Raw genomic sequence first — 12,331 nt, 5'->3', positions numbered from 1 at the left:
AGGGACTCGAACTTCCAGTCAACACTCCTTTGTTGTGCTAGCAGCAGCCTTTCAAACTATTTGAGTCCGTAGAGGCTAATGACTGCCCCCAGGGCCTAGTTACTTCTCTATAAGGGAACACCCCAGTAGGGAAGAGAGTTGCTGCTAAACTAGTCTACTACACAGAACCTGACTGGGTTTCTAAGCCCCTTCTTCAGGTGGGTGGCCAACCTGGCAGAGCATCTCTGGCCTCCCATAAGCTCCATCCCCTTGGATTGAGTGCAGACTCTTGTGTCTGTCAACTTGTCCCCCCTCCTCCTCTGTAGGAAGCTGATTTCCCATGGGGGGAGGGGAAGGCGGGATCTGGACCTAACTCTCCTGATTGTTACGTCCTTGAGAAGATTCTTCTCTGATTCTTGTAGAGCCTCGGGGAATTTCTTCCCCCTGCCTTTTGCCCTAACGGTTCTCCTCCTTAGCCCTGCCACTGAAATTGAATCTGAATCTTCAGATTCCATAGGGAGCCTGGGCCCAATCCTGACACAAAGGCAATTTCTTGTGGTTGTTAGTAGTAGGCTTAATTGGCGAACTCTTTCCTCGCTTGGAGCCTTGCCAGAAATCTTCATCAGGTCATTTCCAAGGAAGACTGATTACTCCCATGACTCCCATGACTGTATTTTCAACCTGGATCCCCAGTAATCACCCAATCCCTCCTGAACACTCCAGTTCGGGGGCAAAAGTCAAAGGGATAAACACGGCGCAAACTGATTTACAACTCCACCCTGACAAAAACGTCTAAAAGCGTCAGGAGTAGAAGGGGCCTGCAAAGGGAAGCTAGACACTAAATCATCATTTTTATTAGACAAGCTGAAATTTTTTTTTTACAGCTATAAAACAGGATAAAACACAAGTTTTGCTTAGCCCTGGGCGTGTATTCTCGGTGAGATCAGAATATAAATATCAGAGCAATCAGGCAGAAGCCATTGCATTTCTGCTGCTGCTAACGTTGTTTTGAATGCATTATTGATAATGTTATTAATAATTTATTAATACCGAGATTATTAATATTATGCTTGGTGTTGGGATATTGTGCCCCATTCCTAAAACTATTGCTGCGTGGCTCAGTTTCTCCTCTAACCAACAAGGCCATGAGCCTGCCCAGCAGAACAGGAAGCAAAGTTTCCAATGTAGCAGGAGAGCTGTCCAGCCACAGAGTCGCACGGAATTGGGGAAGCATCACAGATAAAGGATTCCACAACTTCTGGGCACCAGCTGAGCAGCTTTTACAATTGGCTCAGGAGCTGGGATCAGGAGCTGGGTTTGGGGAGCAAGGGTGTCTTGGGGTCCCCAAATATGCCACTTCCCCAGGGATCACTTTACTGGCTGGTGATCTTGGGAAGGAGGCCATTGTTCAGTCTCCATTGTCAGAGCCAGAGAGGGAGAGAAAAAATAATTTGCTTTTTCTAAAACCAATTTCTGTTGGTGCTGAAATCCAGGTTCAAAGGGGTTGTTAACTGTGCTCAGTGCCCATCTCTGTCTTGGGCCATAGCTAGACCTAAGGTTTATCCCAGGATCATCCCAGGTTCATCTCTGCCTGAGCGCTGGATGCCCTGTGTGGCACTTAGATGAACAGGTTTGACCCCAGGACAATCCTGGGCTAAACCTTAGGTCTAGCTATGGCCTTGTACTCAAACTTTTCAACAGATTACTTGTTCTTTGCCACACCTCCCATGCCAGCCATTTTGTGAAGGTGCCGAGGACAGTTTCTCAGATTACCAAATATGCCCGCAAAGGCTGCCTGCCCCTACTACGTACTAGGGCCAGCAACGGGAGCCTCCTCCTTCAAAGAAGTCTTGGCTAGTCCTGGTCCACTCCTGGGAAGGTGGTGGGGCATCTCTCTGACATGTTCCCTCTTTTGAAAAGAAGCAATTTTGTTAGTCAGCCTATTTATTTTAACTGAAGTCATTCGACTAACTGGCTGCAACAAATGACCCTCTCTCTGTATAGGTATCGCCTGGCAGGCCTTCCCGGAGAGTACCAATACAAGAACATCACCAGCGCGGAGATAAACTACTGCTTGGTCAAAGACCTGATCATCTGGACACAGTATGAAATCCAGGTGGCCTCTTACAACGGAGCCGGTCTGGGAGCCTTCAGCAGGGCAGTCACAGAATATACTTTGCAAGGAGGTGAGCTCTTCTAGCCAGGGCCTCTCGAAGGGCATCATTAGCGTGGCTGTGTAGAAAATGTGCGTCTGTCTGTTTAGGTGGAATATTTACTGAAAGACCGTGGGGTAGGGCTGTTTCTGACCAGATGAAAAATGAGAAGAAGTGAGTTCTGAGCAGGAAGGGCAGCAGGAGGTGCTAATGGAGAGCTTCAGCTATTGGGTGGTGTAGAGATGATGATGATGATGATGATGATGATGATGATGATGACAATGACGACGACGACTACAACAATAGATGATGAGCATCTTTGGGGCACAACAAAGTGGGGGGCAACATCTGCTCAATTGCAACTTACCTTTTCCCATTTTTATCATGTCAAATTATTCATTTTTGCTGTTTAATCAGCCTGTGCAATATTTATGTGTAGCCGAACGTTAGTTTCAATCTTCCTACTTTGAACTCTGATTGGATTTTCCCACTTTGTATCTGACACCAGATGCAGACTGATACAAAGAAGGTTGAATTATATTCTGGATTGGGCCAACTGCGATTGCTATATGAGTACCCAAGCTTTCGGAATCCTTCAGGAGACACAGTTTGGCCTAATTAAGAATACTATATAAGCTTACACACATATTTACTAGTCTTAATTGAGCAATAAAAAAAAGCATTGGGCTGGATCCTGCATTGAGCAGGGGGTTGGACTCAATGGCCTTTTAGGCCCCTTCCAACTCTGCTATTCTATGATTCTATGATCTAGGATTAGTCATACTTGCTGCGACGTTAGTCATACATAAGGTGGCCCTATTGAACTCTATGGGACTTAAGTTAATCATAACTAATTGAAGTTCCATTGTTTTCAGTGTGTGAGTATGGCTACACCTGGAGCCAACCATGCATTTACTTGCTTCATGTCTTTTGTCCTTAGATCAGTACAACAACCACTGATAATTTCTTTTGACAATGTTCTTGAGCTCAGTCGTTCCTTTCTAGATATCTCTCAAAATGTCTGATTTTGGCATGTTATATTACTGCCCCAGAGGGCAGCAACTGTATCTCCGCTGTCCATACCCAGGGCTAATGCCTCCTCTTTCCTTTTCAAGCACAACTCATTGGCAAGAATGGAGAGAGAGAGAGAGAGAGGGTTCCATAATTTATTTGTTTATTTATTTATTTATTGCATTTTTATACCGCCCAGTAGCTAAAGCTCCCTGGGCAGCTCACAAAAATTAAAACCATTCAAAATATAAAACAAACAGTGTAAAAACATGATATAAAAAACAATATAAAAGCACAACCAGCAGAAAATCAGCAGCAATGCAGAAATACCAATTTAAAATACCAATTTAAAACAGCGAAGTTAAAATTAAATTTATAGACTGTTAAAATACCTAGAGAATAAAAAGGTCTTCACCTGGCGTCTAAAAGCATATAATGTAGGTACCAGGCGAACCTCCTTAGGGAGCTCATTCTGCAGCCGGGGTGCCACAGCAGAGAAGGCCCTCCTCCTGGTAGCCACCTGCCTCACTTCCTTTGGCAGGGGCTCACAGAGAAGGACCCCTGAGGATGACCTTAGGGTCTGGGCAGGTCCATGTTGAATACTGATGTGGGTTCTGCAATTGTGAGATGTTAAGATATAAGGGGTGGCTCTGCAAGGTCAAAGGTAACAGGGGTGAGCTGTAGGCAACTGCCAGGGCTGAGCTGGGGTGTCGGAGCTGAGGAACCCGGCTAGGTGTCAGAACCGAAGAACACACCAGACCCATGTAGGCCTTATTGCTCAGCCCACTCAAGAACTAAAGGTTCCCAGTTCTAACCCCAATGGCTTTGGAAAAAGGATCATTTCCCCTCACTTTGGAATATTTCCTCCTTGCGGATAAAATAGTGGCCAAAGAGTAGCATAGCAATCCCAGCCTTTGGAGCCCTTTTGGCCTTCTCTACTCGGTTGTAAAAAAAAAAAAAAAAAAACCCCTCCTGTGAACAAAAATGAAGCCATTGCTGTTTCCATCGATGCCCCCAAATTGTAGACCATTGCTGAATTTCCAGCAGCAGAGAGTGTCATGGTCTTTGCTTTAGTGGGTTGTAAAAAGCAAGGGAGCTATTAAAATCCCCCATTTGAGATACAGTACATCAGCTACTCTATAATCAGCAACAGTTTTGCTGACTGGAAAGAGGAGAGCAATATTATTGCATGATTACAGTTTACCTTGTGAGAAGGTTTTTGTTTCTATATTTTGCTTATAGATGAGGGGGGGAAATGCAACAGCAACTTGATGGGTCAATAAAAGAAGCACCTGATTTCCCCAGGCAGCCTCCCAGGCACTTCTGGTATGAAGTGTCATAGAGAATAAGAAATATAGATGGATATTGTACTATTGGGTAGTGGCTGGGGTATGCGCACGATATTCCCCCACACAGTGATTTATTCGAAAGTGCTACAGCACGATCGAGGGTTAACGGTGACATTGTCAATTGACAGCTGCTACCCCCAGCATCTGGTTGAGCACTGTGGGTTAGCTAGATCAATCCTCGGCCTGGCCTAAAAGGGTGGGTCTTCCAACACAGCGTAACTCCGCATAACTCTGACTTGATCAGTGTCAGGACTTGGACCTGTGCGTTGCTTTTGAAGTAACTGCAGAGGCCACCAGTGAGGGAGGAAGCAGCAGCCAGGTACCTCTCCACCGTGCCTGGGTCCAGCTCCAGCTGAGAGGCCCCTCCCTCCTGCTGTCAACTGTAACTGCTGAACTTTCCAACTAAGATTGTAATGCCTGAGTTTGCTTTCCTTTCCCCCCCCCTCCTCCTCCTCCCTCCCAATCCCCTTTCCTTTTGTGTCATGTCTTTTAGATTGTAAGCCTGTGGGCAGGGACTGTCAAGAAATACTTTTGTAAGCCGCCGTGAGAGCCTTTTTTGGCTGAATGGCGGCATAAAAATCCTTAAATAATAAATAAATAAATAAATAAATAAATAAATAAATAAAGTACTGCAGAATGCAACGGGCCGAGCCATAAATTGGATTGAATCGTTGAGCTATTGCTGTTAAAGCCGACTTTATTTATTTGTTTAAACAACTTCTATGCTGCTTAAAATTGTAAGATCCCTAAGCGGTTTACGTAAGTAATACACAAACCGCCATATAAAAGCAATCTGAAAACAATACAAAATAGCAAATACACTAAAGGCATTGTGGACATAATGGATGGCACCCAAGAGCCTTCAGTGTGGTGGCCCCCCCTGCTGTGGAATTCCCTGCCTCTGGAGGTCAGGCAGGTGCCAACTTTGTATTCCTTTCGGTGCCTCCTGAAAACGTTATTATTCCAGGAAGCCTTTCCTTAATGACCAGCCACGGTTCAATGTACGTTTTGCTTGTTTTAAAATCTATTTTAAAGTGTTTATTCTGTTTTTGTCTTATTTTATATTGTACATTGCTCTGAAATTTTGAATGGGGAGCGGTATATAAATAGTGTAAATAAATAAATAGCGTAACTGCCAAGGGGCAGAGTAATAATCACCCAGCATCACCTTCTAGAATCAGGTAACCAAGTTGGAGTCGAGGCACTGCCAAAAAATGCCTCCAATACCCAGACCAGAGAGCTCATCCACAAGGATGCCATGGTCAGTTGTATTGGATGCCACTGAGTGGTCCAAAAGAACCAACAGGGTCATGACACGGGGGGCTTTAAAGGCAAGTACCAGTACTTTGAATTGAACTTGAAAATGGACTGGGAGCCAGTGGAGCTGTTTAAGCACTGGTGAGTGATGATGCCAATGTCTGTCCTGTAATGGCTGGGTTGGGCTATGAGTCAGCCCTATGGCAAACCAGGGGCAAATCTGTTTAGCATAGTCAGTGAGCAAAGGCCCTACTCATGAGGAGCCCTTTATTCCCAAGTCACCCAGTTGCTGTGGTTGCTGCGGCACATGCTTTGCCTCCATGTGGTACACTATGAATCCAGCTTCTGGAGCTAGCACATTCTAGGACTGGGCAATTGCTCAGCTTCCTCCTTTGACCCCTCCTTGAGGATCCTGTCTAGAGGTTCTTCAGGGCCCACCACTGGGTCTTCATCTGAAGAGTCATCCTAGCCTGGATCAGGCATGACAGTGGCCGTGTTCAGAAGACACCTTAAACCATGGTTTTAACCACGGTGACTAAGGCAAAAGGCTTTATTCACCATTGTTAAAAGCCATGGGTTAAGGTGTCCAGTCGCAGTCAGCACCCTCATGGTTATGTTTTGAACTAATCACAGTTTCCAAACCACCTTCAAAGGCTTCTTCCTCTTCAGTGCGTTATATCATCCAACCTAAGGGGACCTTTGTGATACAGGAAGGGGCTACTTGTTCAAAGACTACAACAGTAAATATATGCAAAAGGAAAAATAAAAAACAAATACACAACCCTACTTGCATAGAAAACATTTTTTTTAAAGTGTTAAACTATGAGTGGAAATCCTTCATGAAATTCCTTGAAAAATATAACTCCCCGGGCATTTGCCAAGCTCCCCTAAAGTGTCTATAGGGGGTGGGGGAAGTGATGCAATAGGCAAAGCGAATTAGGCACCATGATAATTTAACAAATAATGATTCCCAATTCAAGTATCTTTATCAGGAGAAATGATGGTCAAATAGATTGCTAAACAAAGTTACACCTCCTTTTAGAATTCCACTTGTGCTGTTTCTATTTAACCATTGGACAATTTTCCCTGTTGGGGGATTATTCACTAAATTACGAGTATACCTAATTAGCTCTCCCCATTACATTTTTTCTGCTCTTGGTGGAGCCATATTCCGTTGGTTTGCATAGGAAAGACTAACCTACTCACATAAAGACGGTTCTGATATATTCTCTTCTTTGTTACCAACAAGATCTCTACAGTGTATCGGGTTTAAGTAGCACCCCATCTGATGTTCCTTTCCTTCCTTTTAATCATATTCTTTCTGTTACCTTTAAGGCCTGACATGTTCTCTTTCATTTGACATTTCATGTTGTGCTAATGCCGTAACCACCTCCCTCAACTTCTCTTTGGGTTTCAAATCTTCGATTCCTTTCCTAAAACCTAAGCAATTGGCTCTAATGTGGGCTGCTTGATATTGTGTGATGTTATTATCATCCTTTATTGAACCAGCTGTCTGCACTCATTTATAAATATATAAATCCTGAGCTGTAAGTGGAAAGTGGTCCGTTACAGGACTGACGGAGGGTGGAGGGTGTTTAGAATGCGAGAGAGCATAGAAGCTCCCCTTGCGTTCTTTAACGACTTGATAGATAGTGGATAGTTGTAGATTAAAAGTTGGACATTTGTAGTCTATTTTTATGTTAGTGCTTCATAATGTTGACGGATGTCTCTGATGTAGGCATTGCCATGTGCTAATGTGGGCTTTATTGAACTGTGTCCGATTAGGCTTTCTCTTTTGAAGGTTTCTCTGTTGGCTGTGGAAAGTGGCCAGAAAGAGGGGCAAGCTGCCCCTGACCCAGACTCATTTAAGAGATTATTAATATCAGAGCCTCACAGTGAAATGATGGGTTTCTCTTCCTTACTCTGCAGTTGGAGAATGTCCAGGCAGTTGCTGCTTGTGATCATTTTTCTCTCCTAAATAACATCAAGGAAAGGAAAGGAACCTCTCCTGCAAGCACTTGAGTCATTGCTGACTCCTAGAGGGACGCCTGCTTTCGCTGACGTTTTCTTGGCAGACTTTGTAGCGGGGTGGTTCGCCATTGCCTTCCCCAGTCACAGTTACCTTTCCCCCAGCTAGCTGGGTACTCATTTTACCGACCTCGGAAGGATGGAAGGCTGAGTCGACCTGAGCCAGCTGCCTGAGAACCAGCTTCCGCTGGGGTCGAACTCAGGTCGCGGGGAGAGTTTCGGCTGCAGTAACTGCTGCTTACCACTCTGCGCCACACGAGGCTTTCACATAAACAGCTCTTAAATCCAATGTGAGAGTCTGAGGCCATGGCTAGACCTACGGGTCTAGCGCGATGGAGGAGGGAGGATCTCGCGATATAGTTATTGCAAGATTTCCCCCTCTGTCTACACGCGGCGCACAACGTCCTAGAAGGAAGAGGATGTTGCGCCCGCCATATTTTTTCGTAAAGGAGACAGAGCGCATGAGTGCTTGAGCACCAAATGTGAGGTGTGCTTTTTTTAAAAAAAAATCCCCGCTCCCCCCACCCCACCCCCGATGGGCACAGAGCTCCTGTGCCCCATGCCTGGCTCCCAGCTCCTCACGGTTACTTGTGAGGAGCCATGACAACCGATGTCTGCCCAGACGTTCCGTGGTCTCGGGATCATCCAAGAGACCATGGAAAAAGCAGGGGGAAAGGCTATGCTGATAGCCCGGGGCAAGGGAGGGATCATCCCTCCCTGCTCCCGGGATCCCCTGTGCATCATGTGAACATACAGGGATGATCCCGGGGCGATCCCCGGGATATTGGCTGGTCTAGCCATGGCCTAAGGAACTGCTTTTGGGGCAAGGGGGCAGGGGACAATGAAGCCACCTTGTACTATAAATAGGTGGTGAAACAGAAGTCTGTGACTTGCCCCTCTTTCTGGATTTCTTCTCTGTGTGTTTGGGTTTAGAAGATGAGTTGATGTTCAGTGAGGTAGGAGGGCTGAAGGAAAATCAAGGGAGGTAGCCTCCTCCCTGGCTGCTCTGGATCAGACCAAAGGCCCACCTACTCCAGAGCTGGCCAGTCAGATCCCTCTAGGAAGCGCATGAGCAGAACACGATGTCAATAGCCACCTCTTGTAGTTCCCAGCTGCCAGAATTCAGTGATGCATTGCCTCCAAACCTGAAGGGTGCAGTTAGCCATCAGGACTAGTAGTTGTTGATAGACTCATCCTTCATGGATTTGCCTAGTGCCCATTTCCTGTTACAAATAGACCACTCAGTGGCAGACAACTGGACCTGTTATAATTACATCCATTTGTGGTTCTCTAAAGCAGTAACGATGGTGGCTCTGGCTGCATGCTTTATCCTTCATTCCAAAACCCCGTATTAGTGTAATACCTTTATGAGACCAAACAAGAGATTGCAAAAATGTGCACGCTTTTTAGATCTCCAGGTATCCTCATCAGGCGAGATGTTACAAAAAGCAGGTTTTGTGGGGTGGAGCTGGGATCTGACTTGATGGTGAAGTCACGTTGTCCGCACGTTCAGAATCTCAAGATGTCACGGAGGAAGAGGGATCTGCAGACATTCAAATTGATCTCTGCATGTCATGTGATGGTTTCCGGTTGGATCTCTGGTAGCCCCTGGAATTGCTGGGAACCAGAAAGGGGGAAATGTTGGATTCCCGCATTTTATGAAATAAAGCATTCAGCTGCTACTCAGACGTGTTTCCATCTTGGCAAAAGCACACTGACCCTGTATGCTTTGGTCAAGATGGTTCTGGTAAATGTCCCTTCCTGTAGTCCTACAAGACCAGAAAATCTAGAGGGAGGAGGAGGAGGAAACTTCCCATTATTATTATTATTATTATTATTATTATTATTATTATTATTATTACATTTATATACGACCCCATAGCCAAAGTTCTCTGGGCGGTTTTACAAAGATTAAAACATGGAACATTAAAAACAAATATACAAAATTTAAACCATGAAAAGCATAAAAACAGGTTACATGCAATATCCATCTAATCTACGTTAGTTAAAAACTCAACATATGATGTTAAATGCCTGAGAGAAGAGAAAACTCTTGACCTGGCTCCAAAAAGATAACAATGTTGGTACCAAGCGAGCCTCTTCGGGGAGATCATTCCATAACTGGGGGGCCGCCACTGAAAAGGCCCTCTCCCTTGCTGCCATCCTCTGAGCTTCCCTCGGAGTAGGCACCCAGAGGAGTACCTCAGATGTTGAGCATAGTGTATGGGTAGGTTCATGTCAGGAGAAGCCTCCTGAAATAGAAATGGTCCCTATAAATCGCTACTGGTAGTTTCTTGACATCTCTATGGAGTCGTGGGAAGAAAACCTGAGGAGTTCTGAAACATGGAGTTTAATTCTAAGCCTCAAACGAGAAATCCAGGAGAAGACAATCTCACATGAGTCTCTTCCACAGTCCTTACTATCCATTTGAATAGATTTGTGTCAGTTCTTGAGACGGTTCTTGCTGGTAAGTTGAAACCCTCTATAGAAGAAGCAGTTGAGTCCAGGACACAAAAGAAGCAGGTCAGACTATTTGTCCATTTATTCCAGTCTTATCTACTCTTGACCGATAGCCATGACTGCTCTTGACCATGTCTGAGAAGGACTTTAGAGGTCTACCATTCGAAGGAGTATCCAGGTCATAGAGAGTTCATGAAGATAGGAACTTGCCATCCAAAAGACAACTACTGCCGTTTCATCCTTAATTATTTTGTGCTAATGCTACATTATCAATTAGGTTCTCTTGAGAGGCTTGTTGGCACAGCAACGAGTGTTGATGAGTTCAGAGGAGTCGACTCTCTCTGAACCTTAAAGGCTTTTTTGGAATGGTCTTCAGCACAGCTCTTTGACCCTACATATGTCTGCTGCCATTGGCCTTGTACAGCTGCTCCATCTTCCTTCGGGATTTCCCCAGGCTGCTGTTTAATGCGTGTTTTCGGCATCTAGAAGGGCCTGACACGCATGCTCTTTATTATAAATGCCTCTGCAAAGTTTGGTGCTCAGATCATACTTCCACGTGAACTTTACTTTGACCTACAGCAGGGGCAGGCAACCCTTTGGGGCCTGTGGACACATTAGGCAATTTGAGAAACTGTCCTGGCCACCACCACAAAATGGGCATCAGCCAGCAGCCGCCATGTGTGGCCCAGCGGCATCCGTGGGGAAAGCGGTTGAGAGCAGCTAGAAACCCCCACGTTGCTTTCAAATGGTCCCTGCTGCCATTAAGAAGTTTTTGTTGTTATTTTTTTAAGAAAAGGAAGGAAGTAGGAGGGGTAGGGCACCTTGGCAGGTGCTGGAAAAGGTGCCCGCGGGCACCACAATGCCTACTCATAACCTATGAAAACACAACGATTTATTATTTATTATTTATGGCAGGGGTCTCCAACCTTTTGGAGTTTGTGGGCATATTTGGCATATTGAAAAAGGACCCTGAGTGTCACCACAAATTAAATGTTTGGGGGGGGGAGGAGGGCCAATAACAAAAATGGTGGAGTTCCTCCCCCTTTGCTGTGTTTGTGTGTATACATGAATGTGTGCTCTGTATGTGTGCTGGTCACTCTGGCTTCTCTCTCTCTCTCTCTCTCCTATTCTCTCTCCTTCTCTCTCCTCCTCTCCGCAGCCCCATCTGGTGGTTCTTCATCACTTCTCTCTCTCTCTCTCTCTTCCTTCTTTCTTTCTTTCTTTCCTTCCTTCCTTCCCCCCTCTCTCCGACTCTTCCTTCCCTCCCTGCATTGTTCTTGCATCTCTCTCTCTCTCTCTCTCTCCCCCCCCCATGTGTGTGTGTTCCCTTTTGTTTTGTCCATTGGATTGAATGGATTTTGTTTTGTCCATTGGTGAGGGGTGGACTTTTTTTTAGTAGGGTGGGGTTTCTTTCCCTATTAAAGCCAGTAGACAAAATACTCCATTGCTTTTAATAGGGATAGGGGGGAAGCCTGCCAAAAATGAGCTGGTGGGGGCAAAGGTCACCTTACCACCACCCTTGGTGCCTCAATGATCCTTAAAAGGGGGTGGACTTTGCCACCACCCCCAGCCATTTTTCAGCAGGGGGGGGGTAGGCTTTTGCAAGTGAATGGAGAATTGCTCCATTCACTTGCAGAGTGGAAAAGCAGCTTGGCAGGTCCCTCAAACTGGCCTTGGCCCGTGGGTGCTGCATTGCAGATTCTTCACATGGTGCTTGGGTGGCTTGACGTTGAAGCAAATTTGGATCTTTGTCCAGAATCAGAATGAGTTTTTGCACTTATCATTCTTTCGAGCCTAGTTCATATGAAAAGGTTCAGGGCGTTCATATCAGTCTTGAAGGCTTCTTTCCTTGATGACTTGCCTGCTTTGGAAAGCCTACTACGAAATGGCACATTTGTGCCGGCATGACAAAATGCATTGACATCCCCACTTCAGCACCTTTGAAAGCTGTTCAGGTCGAGAAAATTGCAGACACTGAATGAGCAAGGAGTGCACTGCTTTTTATATTGTGGCTCACCGACCAAGCAGATCCCAAACTAAGCTGCACGGCTTACAAGAATTACCTCACTTCTCTTTATATCCCCATACATGAGC

At 45.5% G+C, this 12,331-nt stretch overlaps 1 protein-coding gene across 2 annotated transcripts in view; it reads left to right on the top strand.

The window, feature by feature from the left end:
• Positions 1-12,331, top strand: part of SDK1 (sidekick cell adhesion molecule 1) — a 563,777-nt gene that overhangs the window by 361,056 nt on the left and 190,390 nt on the right. For both annotated transcript variants that reach the window (XM_063143659.1, XM_063143658.1), the window contains exon 17: positions 1,984-2,165. In XM_063143659.1, the coding sequence (XP_062999729.1) occupies positions 1,984-2,165 (182 nt within the window). The remainder of the gene's footprint in view (positions 1-1,983; positions 2,166-12,331) is intronic.

This window comes from Elgaria multicarinata, chromosome 17 (genome assembly GCF_023053635.1).
Source record: "Elgaria multicarinata webbii isolate HBS135686 ecotype San Diego chromosome 17, rElgMul1.1.pri, whole genome shotgun sequence".
Lineage (NCBI taxonomy): Eukaryota > Metazoa > Chordata > Lepidosauria > Squamata > Anguidae > Elgaria > Elgaria multicarinata.
The sequence above is the reverse complement of the archived record's forward strand: the minus strand, read 5'-3'. Positions and strand labels throughout refer to the sequence as shown.